The sequence below is a fragment of the Berghia stephanieae genome, chromosome 1, assembly GCF_034508935.2.
Source record: "Berghia stephanieae isolate SIO BIC M18660-M18661 chromosome 1, UCSD_Bste_1.3, whole genome shotgun sequence".
NCBI classification, from domain to species: Eukaryota; Metazoa; Mollusca; class Gastropoda; order Nudibranchia; family Aeolidiidae; genus Berghia; species Berghia stephanieae.
In genome coordinates, this window is record NC_088360.1 from 131,101,697 (window position 1) to 131,117,747 (window position 16,051).

The 16,051-nt window shown below is 35.9% G+C and overlaps 1 protein-coding gene across 1 annotated transcript; it reads right to left on the minus strand.

Annotated features, from left to right (window-relative positions):
- Window positions 1-990: 990 nt before the first annotated feature.
- On the minus strand, window positions 991-11,001 carry LOC144963187 (uncharacterized). Its single transcript, XM_078896913.1, has 2 exons — window positions 10,882-11,001; window positions 991-3,456 (listed from the first exon to the last, which is right to left on the minus strand). Exon 2 carries the CDS (start codon window positions 3,446-3,448, stop codon window positions 2,381-2,383), a length of 1,068 nt encoding a protein of 355 aa, XP_078753039.1. The 5' UTR covers window positions 3,449-3,456; window positions 10,882-11,001; the 3' UTR covers window positions 991-2,380.
- Between the last annotated feature and the right edge of the window lie 5,050 nt (window positions 11,002-16,051).

Sequence of the window (16,051 nt, forward strand, 5' to 3'; positions counted from 1 at the left end):
ATCTCTGTGTGTGTGTGTGTGTGTGTGTGTGTGTGTGTGTGTGAAAGAGGAATAGAAAGATACAAGTAGAAATAAATGAATTTATAACACAATTAAAGGTCCCACCACCTGTTTTACTGGGATTTAGCATGTGTTGCCGATGATGAAGTAAGCTGGCATCACCTGTTTATCATTGTACACAAGGGTGGTCTAGGCCCATTGTAGTTCTATGGAGAAATGACCCCCTGGGTCTAAGCCTGAGTTAATGTCAGTTTATATTAGAATGGGATGGGAAAAGGAACTGTTTGTTGCTCCAGTATAGGGAATGATCGACGCCTGTTAGTTTAATGAGAGCAAATAAATGTTTCTCACCACCGCAAAAAAGGTAATAATGGATGGGGTTCTTGATATCCCACAATGGACCGGGAGGTACTTACTGTGTCTTCTATCCCCCTATATTATCTGTTTTCCAACAAGCTTCCTCTTTTTGTCTTGGAATGGGATTACTTGGTTTTGTCCTGACCCTGGTCTGATGCCCTGACTGCGAGGGAAACAGTCAAATGTATAGTTAGAATTTTGGGAGCCCGAAAGGTACCGAGTTCGAATACCCGCTGCGCTGTGTGGTCATGAGCAAGTCACTTCGCACTAGCTCAATTTGCGGTGCTGCACTGCGGCTAACGCCTGGGTTATTCCAGTCTTCCCTTGGAATAGACCATAAGAAAGTTTCAATTGTTTTTTTTTTTGTTGTTGTTATTTGTTCGTTTGCTTGCTTGCTTGTTTTTTTTTTTCTGAAAAAATATCTTTAAAAAAACAACACTGGCTGTACTCATTGAAGGACGTTAGTATAATTTATTTATAAGTTTAGCTTAAAATTTATTTTACGCACGAAGAAGAAGAAGACATTCCTTTAGAGTTTACTCCCTCCCCCCCCCCCCCCCCCAATGTCACAATGACAGAAAATATTCGGGATTCTCACGACCGGAATTCTGGGCTGTCCACCACGAGACGTCTAGTATTTTTTGTATTTTTTTTTAAATTTTGTCTTTTTGTTTTCTGTTTGTTTGTTTATTTTTTACTTTATCCAATTACGAGTATGATATTTTAGATAATTATGTATTATTAACTTAGTAATCATCTCAACATTGCAAAGACTGGTCACAATGTTGTTAACTCTATCGTCAATAAATAGATAAATAAATAAATAAATAAATAAAAATGACTACAAGCGTATACATCAACAGCACATTCTTATAGTCCTCGAAATGACCGTTGCATTTTAAAACAATACAAACAGTACCAGTGGTCGGAGGATCAAACCTGTGAAATCCCAATTTTCCCGATCGATGGATCAAGTCATTCGCCCAAAGTTAAGTAAAACATAGTACGCAATCGTATGCAGACTTTGGAGTTTTGATCCGCCGATCGTAAAAAATCGAGCCTTCAGAGGTTTGAACCGCCGACCATCGATACAACAAGTGATCCACAGACTCAAGTCGGTATGATTTCGGTGAAATTTTAGATGCTCGCCGTGAAATGTTTAATGTTTTTTTTAATGTGACCTTTCGTGTCAAAACGGTATTGTACTGTGATGCCAAAATTTCAGTGAAAATGACCAGAAAAATGGGATTTAGTTTATCGAACTTAAAGTAACTACGCCCTTGTCTTTAAGAAAATATAGTCCTTCAGAGCCATTGGGCTCATGGAGCTGGAGTTTATCCCCGTTTCTATATGCAGCGTGAAACGGACAACAGTAATTAATTGCTGCCCTTTTGATAGGACACGAGTCTATCGCAACGTACTTCCCGTCGTGTCTTACAGACACCCAGCTACCAAATCACTGCTGGGTGAACAGAGGAGCTTGAAATCATCCCGACATAGTACCGTTTTGAGGATGTGGGTTAGAAATTAATATTAATTTCTCTCTCATGGGCTGCACTGCCGTTCTCTGAAACGAAGTGTATTTAAAATTTTGGCCAGAAAACTCGTCCTTTCAATATTGATCGATCAAATGACCCTCATCTTGGTACAAACTCTAAAACATAGAACATCTCGAAGTTCCACTTTGGGAGTGTTTGCTAAGACAAAGGTCATTTCAATCCATTGATATTTGAAGGACGAGTTTCATGGCCAAATTTTTGAATATACGTGTTTGTTATTTCAGAGCACGGTTGTATACAGAGTGACCACAAAGTCTGGGTACTTGGTGATAATACCGACCTCCTTCACACAGCGATTCCATTCAGTTAGAATTTAAATGAATAGCATTTTCACATCACGTGACCTCTTTTCAATAATGAAATGTGACGTTCAGCCATTTTTTCACAAAGTACAACTTAAATGGATGAATCAAAATTGATAGTGATGTTTTTGCGCCCAGACTTTATGGACTCCCTGTAGAGGGCTAAGCATGAGTTCCTGAGATGGACAGCGTGGAGATTTTCTGATTTGAAATTCTGCCAGGTTCCATGTGACCCCAACGATACATTTTGTTGTAAGTCTTGTATTTTCCAATGGCGTCAGTTCGCCTCTTTGTAGAGAGATTCGATTGATACGGAGGTTGGTATTTTTTCGTCAGGACAATATCTCCGTTTGCCTTGTATAAATATCCCTTATACGACTCTTGCAATGGACACCATGATATATTCTTCGGGATTTTGTGATGTCTCCACGGGTTGAAATGTTGGGCTGAGTTGTAATGGTTACAATTGCTGACGGAGATGGATTGAATTGCCATGGAGTCGAAACTTCGGCTATCATCATTGTCATCATAATTATCATCATTATCATCGTTATCATTATAATCATTATCATAGACATCGTCGTTGTCATCATCATCGTAATAATCTCTGTTGGTATCTATTGTAATTGCATCAAATTTAATTTTACGATTAGATTTATTCAAAAATGCGTCATTTTCCTGGTAGGGTTGCCGTTTATTTTGTCTGCTTTTATCTTTACTGTGTAATCTTTCCATCACAGAACTTTCACTGCCGTTGTGTGATCTAGAGTCACTAGTTAGAGTGTTGCTGTTGTTGTTTTTGGCATTAATGGGAGGAAGGGTTTGCACCGAAGATTTCCCAAAGGAATCAGAACAGTAAGAATGCCTTGGAGATAAATTTTTACTTCCGGTAGTTTTATGGGCACAGCTTGGAATTGGCTCCAGGCTCGACGATGTTTTAAGATAAACTAGTCGCTTCTTTTTAACACTTTCTGTCTGTTCTTGGATTTTTTTGGTCACGGATTCCCTTGACTTTTTGTGATTGTACATCTGCATGACAAGGGGTGAGTTTGGGGGAGTAGTAGGATGCTCCATCACGCGCGTTGATAGGTAGAAGTTCAGATTTTTGTTTTCAGAATTCCTATCCGTTTGTCTCAGTCTTGGTGTGAGAGTGTGGTTCTTTGGTCTATGTGTCTGTGGAGCCTTGGAGCCACTAAGACGAAGACAGTTCATTTCTACGTCGGTCTCCATGACTGGAGCTGTAATGAAAAGGAAGATATATGGTAAAAACTATAATTTTAAAATGGTAGTAATAAATATATCGATAGTAACGATTCTAAGCATAGAGGTGATTTTGATGATTATAGTAATAATGATAATATTGGATAATTGTAATACGTGATGATGATGATGATGATGATGATGATGATGATGATGATGATGATGATGATGATAATGATGATGATGATATATAATAATAATAATAATAATAAATAATAATAATAATAATAATAATAATAATAATAATAATAATAATAATAATAATAATAATAATAATAATGAAGATAATGATGATGATGATGATGATGATGATGATGATGATGATGATGATGATGATGATGATGATGATAAAGATAATAACAGTGATATTTATAAAGCATCTGAATCTATCACCACTCAGGTTTCAGACGCTTTTTGGTGTAAAATTAATCTATGTGGTTTATTCACCTAAATAATGGGATAAACCATGGTTTGAATAATGACATGTTCTGAAAAAAATATTTAAAAGTTTGGCCAGAAAACTCGTCCTTCAAATATTGAACAAATTAAATGACCCTGACCTTGGCAGAAACTCTCAAACCTGGGACGTCGCAAAGACCCAAGTTTGAGAGTTTTTGCCAAGACGAGGGTCATATAAATCGATCGATATTTGAAGGACGAGTTTTCTGGCCAATTTTTTAATGGGTTTTTCCAGATTACGGCAGAGCTCTCTACTAGGAAATGACTTAGAAACTGTGTAAACTGAATAATGTATAGAAAGACAATTTGTCATGATAAGGAAGTCATGTATTGCAAATTAATAAAATAAATAATGATATCTGTAACAAGAACTTTTTAATCTTTGATTAAGAGTGAATTCCTTAAGAATCATAATGTCGATGGTTGATCGATTTATAATATCTAGCAAACCTGCGCTACGTGGCCTTGTGGTATGACACTAGCTTTTGGATCGGAAGCCCTGGGTTCGAGTCTCGCTCGGCACATAGTCGAGTCCTTGGAAAAGGCGCTTCACTCACATTCTCCCACCGTACTCAGGTGTAAAATGAGTACATGGCCGTTAACAGCGTTGTCTCTGTCACAAAAGAGTTGTAATATCGCCTAACAGGCTTCATGTTTCGTTCTACATGTTACGTATTACTGTTGGTCAGGGTCCACTTGTAAAGCGCTTTGAACACATTTAATGGATATTGCTATATATAAAAGCTCAATTTAATTTAACTATTAAGCCTAAGATTTTTTTTTTTTAGTAATGGAATCGTGGAGAGCTGTGACCAAGGTGTCATTTACATCTGAATCGCATTGCTTTTCACTGCTGTTTTGGTCAAAACTTTTAAGTTATAATCTCATAAATATTAGAACGAATCCTAACCCCTCTAGTGAAGGGTTAAATAAAACATAGTTATTAATCATTTGATATCATTTACCTGTTCCATGTTATGACAATCGTACCGATTAGCGACTTAACGTTATTTAAATGAAAGGCAAAAGATTTTAATGTCAACAACTATGGTAGCGGTGTCTCAGGAGTAAGTTTGTCATGAATTTTAACAATGTCAAACGATTTTGACCGTTGTTACTGATGTATGGGTGGCAGTAAGAGGAAAGTTTATGATGCAGTGCACTTTATACCTATTACCTAAATCGACTCAGAAATGAACAGATATTATTAGCGTTTTAGCACAAAAAGGGCGTCTGACAGGCGACTTGTACAACATGAAATAGAAATTTGGGTTACATTCGGCACGTTGGAGGAATAAACAACCATAGTTAAGTGCACCAAGCATGATAATTTATTAGAACGGTGCTATATAAATGTCTATGTTTATCTCTATCTATTAACATTAATCACAATCATTAATACCTATATTTCAATTTTCCTCAATAATGAATGAAATTATTATTCCACCCCTCTCCTTAAATAGTAACGCGTAATGGTATCATCTTTACAATAATAATTTGTGACGTCAGATTATAAACCGTTAAATTTCACTGTAGATGTGATTCATTAAAACGGAAGTAGAATCTATCATTCAAGTATTTTTGAAGATGTCTTTTATTAAAAAATGACGAAATAAACATTCATTGAGGGGTAGCATACAAGATTTCTTACATCCTTGCTTTTTGGAATTCGAACTTTATTCCCAACGCGCACTCGCAAGTTCGTGCAGCGGTTGGGAATACGTACGTAATTTCATAAAGCAAGAGTCTAAAAATCGTATAGTATGAAGCACATTACATTAAGCATAGACAATTCTTGTATATATGTGTTATATAAATGGTCATATTTATATTTATCTATTGACAATTCTCAATCATTCATAATTAATTGCGTTTTAATTTTCCTCAATAAAGAATGAATGAACGTGAATAGCCAAGTGCACTCTGGGATATCTGATTTGTCAATAAGAGGTGAGAAGGCAGAGGACAATAAATATAACTGCCCTACTCTTGAAAAACACATATTTAGAAATTTGGCCAGAAAACTCGTCCTTCAAAAATCGATCGATTTTTGAAGGACGAGTTTTCTGACCAAATTTCTAAATATGTTTTTCCAGAGCATTGCAGAATGATCATTCCCTAGTTTATGGCGGGCCAAATTCCCGTCACCCTCGTTTCAATGGGCAGAAGGTGTCGAATCTATCGTGCTCTTGTAAAACGCATTTACTCTATTTTGGCCAGAAAACCTTTACTTCAAATACCAACGTATACTAATTTGCAGGTCTGATCATCCAAACCAAATTGTCATGGACTCATTGTTGGAAAGGAAAAAATATTTCATCTCAAACCAACACACATAAAAATCAATTTTCAACAATGTTAAATCAAGCCCATAATTGCAATTGTGCTCGGTTATCAGACCTGCTAAAACGTGCACGTTGTCAAATAACGATCGATCAAGATGACTCAATACTTGTTGAAAAGTCTTCGACTTGACATTTCAATAGAATTGTCAAGTTTGAGACTTTTTGACAATTCTTTTGTCATCTTGATTGATCGACATTTGATTTTTTTTTTTTAATTTGAGATTTTAACTAGCGGAATATCCAATAAACGTGCTCAAAGCGCTTTACAATGGGTCCTGGCCATCAGCAACATTTAACATGTAGGACGGGACATGACGCCTGTTCGGCGATTTTACAATTATATTTCGAACAGAGACAACGCTGTTAACGGTCAGGTACTCATTTTACACCTGAGTACGATGAGAGATGTGAGTAAAGAGCCTTTTCCAAGGACTTAACTAAGCGCCGAGCAAGGCTCGAACCCAGACTTTCCGATCCGAAAGCGAGTGTCTTACCACAAGACCACATAGCCGCAAAATTATTAGACTTATTAGAAGTTTTCTGGACATTAAAAAAATATAATGAATAATTGTTTTGTCAGTGTTTGACATTGTAGAAATGCCAAGGGGTGGCGATAGGTGTGAAAGTCTTTCTTGCGAATTTAGAGACCTTAGGATTGAACGAATTCCAAAGGCTTCTATCACTTTCACTGTCATGTTGTTCAGAGTGCTTGCATGTTTGTATATATATGTGTGTGTGTGTGTGTGTGTTTGTGTATGTGTGTATTTGTGTGTGTATGTGTGTTTGTGTGACATTTTGTCTGTAGAAGTATTTGAGTACTTGATCTGTGTGACTAAGAATAGATATACGTTATTCCAAGACCTAAGTGGCGTGAATATCCCAAGGGAATTTTACGAGCGGTGAAGGGTTTCTGTATCTATCACTTAAAAGGCTGTTACACTTTTGTTATCAATGCCACGCTAATTTATAAACACACATACAATCGTAAATAGACTTAGAGCCGTTTTCCATTGGCCGTATTACGCCCGTCATCTCTCTACTCTCTCTCTCCCTCTCTCTCTCACTCTCTCCTCTCTCTCTCTCTCTTTCTCTCTCTCTCTCTCTCTCTCTCTCTCTATTATATATATATATATATATATATATATATATATAATATATATATATATATAATATTGCCTATATGAAAGTACGATACTGAATCAGTTTACTGGTGTATTTGAAATTGTGTTGGAAGTAAGGAGAGAAGTATCCTTGAATATGCCAATTGGATTCAATAGTCTGATGTCACGTCGCCCAAGCAACGGCGGCCATCGTGGTTCTAAACAAAGAAAATCGATACTTCAAGCTGGCTAGAACTTTTCATGTATTGTGATCAGAATGTGTAAAAGTCAAAACATGATCAGATTTATAATGGGTTTTTTTTTCCCCCTCTGGATTCGCTTTTATGCTCGTCGGAGAAATATTTCATAAGGGCGTCCGCCATTGTTCCGATAGTTTAGAGCCAGTTATTAAGTTACCATGCGTCATTACAAGTGAAGTGACCTTAGGACTGTTGAAGCGTATTGCATTTGGAGTGCGCTTGGCTAAGAAACTCACAACATTGCCACTCGGAAATATAAGACAAAACTATGTGTAACCTTGAACGATTATAGTCTGGTTAATACAGTTTAGTAAGAATTACTCATAAATATGGTTGCCAAAAAACAATAACAAAGACCTGAGTGACGTCATCTTCGTTCTATCTATATTTTTCTCTCCATTTTATTGGCTCATTTTGGCACCTATTTCATTTGGAAGAACGGGATACGGTGGCATCATAAAGATGGTTTACGGTACATGGGAATGAAATGTTATATATATTAGGCGGATGTTATGATTACTCGTGTGTAAAAGGAGGGCAAGAAGAAAATTCCTATTAAACCAGTTTATCCGCCGTACTGCGGCGATGTGATCTTGTGGTATGACACTCGCTTTCGGATCGGAAGGTCCTGGTTTCGAGCATCGCGCTCGGCGCATAGTTGTCTCCTTGGGAAAGGCTCTTTACTCTAATTCTCTCAACCGTTAAGTACTCAAAAGCGTTGTCTTTGTCCGAAAAATTGTAATATCACCAAACAGGTTATCATGTCCTGTCCTACATGTTAAATAATGCTGTTGACCAGGGACCCCTTGTAAAGCGCTTTGAGCACATTAGTGGTAATTGCGCTATATATAGCTCAATTTTTTATTTTTTTTATTTTTTAACTCTAGAAAAACCCAGTATTTAAAAATGTGGCCAGTCTCAAACCTGGGGCTTCGTAAAGTCTTCCATCAATTCCCAGGTTTGAAGGTTTTTACCAAGATGAGGGTCATTTAAATCGATTGATATTTGAAGGACAAGTTTTCTGGCCAATTAGAAAAAAAAAAATACGAGTTTTTTTCCTCGTACGGCAGTTAAGTTTAAGGGTTGTCTTTTTGTATTGATTATGTTGATTCCTATCAGACTGATATGAAAGAAATCGATACGAGAAGAAAGGAGACAGTGTGATATCATATTGTATGTTTTGGTAAACAAACGTCCGTGTCGAAAGCCCGTCTATTCATGGCTCGATGTCCACCCGTCACTACATCTAGGCTGAATGGAGAAGTAAACAATTTACCAGTTAACTTGCGTATTATGGAGAAAAAAAACTCGTGGATATTCGAAATTTTAGCCAGAAAACTCTCCCTTCAAATACTCATCGATTTAAATGACCATCTTGGCAAAGACTCTCAAACCTGGGACTTCGCGTAGTCCTGTGTTTGAGAGTGTTTTTTTCCATAATGAGGGTCATTTAAATCAATCGATATTTGAAGGTGAGTTTTCTGGCCAAATTTTGTAACCCTTTTTTTTCCCCCAGGACTGCAGTTAACTTGTTAAAGAGTTAATGAAAAATAGTCTTTAAGAATAAATAGGCCCATGAAGCTGGAGTATATATCGGTTTCTATAGCGTGACACATACAATAACAATTGCTTGCTACCCTTTGGATACGAGGCAAGTCTATCCCAAAGAACTCTCCGCCAAATCTTACATCTAACAGACCCAGCAACCCTATCACTGCTGAGCGGTGAACAGGGATGGGGAGGGGAGGTAAGAAAAACTTCGATCTCGGTCTCTTCGCGTGTGAATCGAGTGCTCTACCAACTGAGCTATTGGATCCCTTACGATTAAATAAAAATAATAGTAAACTCCAGTGTTGACATAGCGCTATTCCAATTCATTGTAAGAAACTAAAAACTTGAGTAGGAGTAGGAGGAGGAGGAGGAGGAGGAGGTGGAGGAGGAGGAGGACGTGGAGGAGGAGGAGGAGGTGGAGAAGGAGGAGGAGGTGGAGAAGGAGGAGAAGGAGGAGGAGGAGGAGGAGGAGGAGGAGGAGGAGGAGGAGGAGAAGAAGAAGAAGAAGTAGAAGAAGAAGAAGAAGAAGAAGAAGAACAACAACAACAACAACAACAACAACAACAACAACAACAAGTAGACCAAGAACAAGAAGAAGAACAAGAAGAACATATTATAACCCAATATACACTAGACGTGCTCAGGGCGCTTTACAGCAAAACTAGACTAGACTATATTATCTATTGCGCTATAGATCTATATTATCTATATTATCTATTCATATTTTATATTCGACAGTAACAACAGTGTTATAGCCCAGATACTCATTTTACACCTGAGTGCGGTGAGAAAATTTGAGAAAAAATTATTGAATTTAAAAAAATCTACGTTCAGTAGAAAAAAATAATGATAAGTGTAGAATTGTAAGCTTTAATTTATTAGACGAAGACATACTGTGACCGTTTCGGGTTTCCCCTTTATCAACATAACACGATGAATAAAACACGAATGAGATATGTGTGAATGGCGTAGTTGAGGTGAATAAACAAAAACAAAACATTCAAAGAGGCATTCTATTTCCTGTCCAATCATTGTTTTTATTTATTCACCTTAACTACGTCATTCACACGCATTATCTCATTCGTCCTCAGTGTTTTATTCATCGTGTTTTGTTCATAAAGGGGAAACCCGAAACGTCCACAGTTTCTGTCTTCGTCCAATAAATTGAAGCTTACAATTATTTTGAGATTCGAAGCAGCAACATTTTCATTTTTCATACGTTCAGTAGGAGAATGATGATAAATAATACTAAATTCAAGCTTTTGCCAATTACAATGAGAAATATGAAGCGTGTTGAGAATAGTAACGAACCCTTGATAAGCATTGGAAGTCCCGATAGCTCAGTTGGTAGAGCACTCACTTCACATGCACAGGGAACAAGATCAATCCCGGAAGCAGTCGAGATTTTTTCTGACCCCCCTGTCCACCCAGCAATGAATGGGTAGCTGAGTCTGCTGTTAGATTTGGCGGAAAATACTTCGCGATAGACTAGCGTCCTATCCAAAAGATAGCAAGCAATTGCTATTGTCCGTTTCACGCTATAGAATCCGGGATAAACTCCGGCTCCATGGGCCTAATGGCTTTGAAGGACTACTTTATAAGGCATATGGTAGGTACAATTAATTATAAAGTACGCTTTTTTTTAAATATATAATTTCAATAATAAAATTACAACGATACAAATTTACCTGAATCTAGACGTCTAGTGAAAATGATCTGAACCACAACTTGGCAATGATCCCTTATTAAGACTGTCAATCTTAAATATCGTTTGAGCGTCTAGACTCCGGAATATTGGGGAACATAATAATATTATTAGAATACCAGACCAGCACCTTACACTGGGCCTTGGGGTGGATCAAGATTTCTCGAAATATTAACCCTCTGAGAGCGAGTCAAAACTTTTTTTCAGATCATTCTGTCTACAACTTTTTAATCTGGTTGAGTTGAAACTGTAGACTTAATCGTTTTCATAAAGAGAGCAGTAACAACTATGCGATTGAGGATTTTCAATGAGGCATAAGTAGCATCGCTGTTATTTCCTTTTGGTGAAAATAGGCATTATATTCGGTACTCTACTTACGTTTTGTTTGTTTTTTGGAAGGGGGGGGGGGGGGGGTCTTTGGAATATTGAAATCAATGCTAGATCTGATTGTAGTCAGTTGGTTAATACTAAGTAGTAGTAGTAGTAGTAGTAGTAGTAGTAGTAGTAGTAGTAGTAGTAGTAGTAGTAGTAGTAGTAGTAGTGGTGGTAGTAGTAGTAGTAGTAGTAGTAGTAGTAGTAGTAGTAGTAGTAGTAGAGTAGTAGTGGTAGTAGTAGTAGTAGTAGTAGTAGTAGTAGTAGTAGTAGTAGTAAGTAGTAGTAGTAGTAGTAGTAGTAGTAGTAGTAGTAGTAGTAGTAGTAGTAGTGGTAGTAGTAGTAGTAGTAGTAGTAGTAGTAGTAGTAGTAGTAGTAGTAGTAGTAGTAGTAGTAGTAGTAGTAAAAACAAGAGGAGGAGGACGAAGAGAAAGAGGAGGAGGAGGAGGATGAGAAGGGGGGACGAGGAGGAGGAGGATGAGAAGGGGGGACGAGGAGGAGGAGGATGAAAAGGGAGGACGAGGACGGGGAGAAGAAGAACAAGAACAAGAAGAAGAACAACAACAAGAAGAAGAACAAGAACAAGAAGAACAACAACAACAAGAAGAAGAACAAGAACAAGAAGAAGAACAACAACAAGAAGAAGAACAAGAACAAGAAGAAGAACAACAACAAGAAGAAGAACAAGAACAAGAAGAAGAACAACAACAAGAAGAAGAACAAGAACAAGAAGAAGAACAACAACAAGAAGAAGAACAAGAACAAGATCGAAGAAGAACAAGAAGAACAAGAACATATAGAAAAAAAAAAGAAATAGACTGGTGTTGTAGAATCGAAGCCGGCCTGTAACGACTTAATCTAAAACAAATCCCATAGTTAAACACGGCGGTGTTTCTCGTCTTCTGATTACTCGACTTTGAAAGGCAGAATGGATTATCTATTCAAGCCGTAGAATGGAGAGTGAAGTCGCCCAAAGAAAGGAGTCATTCAATGTAACACTGGGTACTTTCGATCTGTCAAATGGTAAACATAGTGTGACATTTTGGCATTCGATGTGTAAACATGTTGATTTCAATTCTTTACTTTTATTTAATGAAATTATTTTATCCTACCCTACACTGCCGTACTCTTGAAAAACACATTTTAGAAATGTGGCCAGAAAACTCGTCCTTCAAATATCGATCGATTTAAATGACTCTCGTCTTTGCAAAAATTTCAAACCTGGGATTTCTCCTTTGGTAAGCGCTTTGAGCACATTTATTTGAGATTGCGCTATATAAATTATGGATAAATAAATAAATAAATAGTAAATAAAATTCCCTCTATTTATCCCTAAGGGGAAATTTGTCATTAGGGTCTACTCCAAGGGAAGAATGGAATAACCCAGGCATCAGCCGTAGTGCAGCGCCGCAAAGTGAGCTAGGGCGAGGTGACTTGCTCAAGGGCCACACAACGCGATATAATTCTCAATATAAAAACGATTAAGATTGAAATTGAATTTCCTCCCTTTAATATCAGATAATCCTACCATGACAAATTTCCTGACGACTGTTCGTGAAAACAATACGTTTTCTTTCAAATTGCAAAAAAAAAAAAATTAAAAAGAAAATTAGACTTTATATTGTGCAATATCCACTAAATGCGCTCAAAGCGCTTTACAAGGGGATATTGACCAAGAGCTACAATCAATATGGAGTATGGGACATGCCGCTAGTTAGACGATATTACAATTTTTTTTCGGACAGAGACAACATTGTTAACGACCATGTACTCATTTTATATCTGAATACGATGAAAGAATGTAAGTAAAGAGTCTTTTCCAAGGACTCAACTATGCGTCCAGCGAGGCTCGAACCCAGGACTTTCCAATCCGAAAGCGAGTGCCATACCACAAGACTACTTAACCGCACATTTATTGTAACAATAAAAACGAGACAGACAATCAGAGAGTGGAAAAATACTTTATCGTTATCATTGACATTCTTTCAAAATATCAGTCAAGTATTGGAAAAAAAACACGTGAAAAGGGGAGAGATACCATTTTGAATTTCTTTCTCTATGAGGAAAAATTGGATAGCACATATTTGCAGGTCTTATAACAGAACGTAATTGGATTCAATAGTCTGATGTCAAGTCGCCCAGCAACGGCGGCCATCGTGGTTCTAAACAAAGAAAATTTGTACTTTTTATTCTTCATGATGGCTAGAATTTTTCATATATTTTGTATAATGTGTATAAGTCAAAACATGATAAGATTTACAATGTTTTTTTTCCTCTGGATTCGCTTTTATGCTCGTCGGAGAAATATTTTATAAGGGCGTCCGCCATTGTTCCGATAGTTTAGAGTTAGTTACTTAGTTACCATGCGTCATTACCTGGGAAGTGACGTTACGACTGTTGAAGCGTATTGTGAACTTGTTTAAAATTGTTGAAACTTCTTTTGCGTTTGCTTGAATGTATTTCCTTCACAACAATGAATACCCATGGCAATCTGGGTTATCAGACCGGTATATAAGTACAGTCGAGAAAAAACCCTATATATTCTTTTTTGATGTGTCAGTGTTTAAAGACTTTACCCATGTAACTTGGGTGAACATTATGAATGATAATAATAATAATAATAATAATAATAATAATAATAATAATAATAATAATAATAATAATAATGATAATAATAATAATAATAATAATAATAATAATAATAATAATAATAATAATAATAATAATAATAATAATATAATAATAAATAATAATAATAATAATAATAATAATAATAATATAAAATAATAATAATAATAATAATAATAATAATGATAATTATAATAATAATAATAATAATAATAATAATAATAATAATAATATAATAATAATAATAATAATATAATAATAATAATATAATAATAATAATAATAATAATAATAATAATAATAATAATAAATAATAATAATAATAATAATAATAATAATATAATAATAATAATAATAATAATAATAATAATAATAATAATAATAATAATAATATAATAATAAATAATAATAATAAAAACAACAACAGCAATATTAATAATTCATTGCATATCAAAAATGATTTGTATACATGTAACAAGATTGCACTGTACCCTTAAAAATCCGGAGTTTATCAACATTACGGAATTGCCAGGGATCGCTGGTAGATTCTTTGACTTTGTTTTTATTAACCCCTTGCCCCCCCCCCCCCCCCCCCCCCCCAACCAGTTTCCTCCCACCACCAGTTAACATTGTAGACAAAACAATGATTCAGTGTACGATAGACGCCCAGCTATTTGGATAATAGTTCTGAACTTTGGCGAAAACTTTTGTGGGGTTTTTTTTTCAGATTTTGACCAGAAAACATTTTCTTTGTGTTATATCAATGAATTAAGATGACTCCCAACTCATTTTTTAAAATCTAAACCTGCGTCCATCTTTGAAAATTCGAGTTTTGATCTTTTTTGGACAAGTTTTGGACCTTTATAATTTATCAATATGTGAAGCAAATCGTGGACAAAATAGATATAAAGTTTTTTTGTCACGGTACAAAATAAAGCTGATTCTGTAAAGGATAGAGACATTACAAGGGGAGTTGGAAATAGATGCTGGTGTCTTCACGATTAAAATCGTTTTGGATAAGGGCAAGAAAGAAAAATGATGTTGCTATGATCATCACGCAAATATGCTACTATTACTACTACTACTACTACTACTACTACTACTACTACTACTACTACTACTACTACTACTACTACTACTACTACCACTACTACTACTAACTACTTCTACTACTACTGCTACTGCTACTATTACTACTATACTACTACTACTACTACTACTACTACTACTACTACTACTACTACTACTACTACTACTACTACTACTACTACTACTACTACTACTACTACTACTACTACTACTACTACGACTCGTTCTACTATTACTACTACTACTACGACTACTTTTCTCTAATTTATGTTACAATGTACATGTAAAATATATTGTGTTTTTGTATGTGTTTGTGTGGTCGTGTGTGTGTGTGTGTGTGTGTGTGTGTGTGTGTTTGAGTTTGGAATCAGGGTGGAAATATTACTAGACATCTCATTAAGCCAATTTGGAATCATGAAGGAAAACCAATTGAAATAAGTTTTGTAGAAAAACTAATCCCAAATTCAATGCATTCGCTTTAAATCTGCCAGGAAATAATTTTCATTCCATCAATTACAAGCTGATTGGCTTTATCCGACGTGCACTTATTTGCAGGTCTGATAACCCAATTCCGAATGGGCTCATTGTTGTAATGAAAATCTCAAAAAAGGACAAAAATATTGTCCATTACAACAATGTTAGACTTGGCCCATAAGCGGGTTCGGATGGCAGACCTGCATATATGTACACGTTGACTTTATCCAAACTCTGGTGTATTCTGAAAAAGCAAGTTTTTAACATTTTCGCCAGAAAACTCCAACTCCAAATATAAACAAAAATGAATATAAACAGCTTCAGAAAAATGACAAAACACCAAACATGGAATGTTTCGGGCTCAAAACCCTTCTTCAGCCAACAACAAAAAACTATGAAAACATAAACACATTACTAAAAAAAAACTAAAGTTTTAAAATGCGTTTTTTCATAGTAATACAGTTTTGATGTAACTAGCATTATTCTGAATCTTCCTTTAATGACATGAACAAAAACATTAAATTGAAAATTCAGCAGTAATCTAGAAGCTCTGTAAATAAATCTAAAGTGGGTGTAGATGTAACTTCCCGT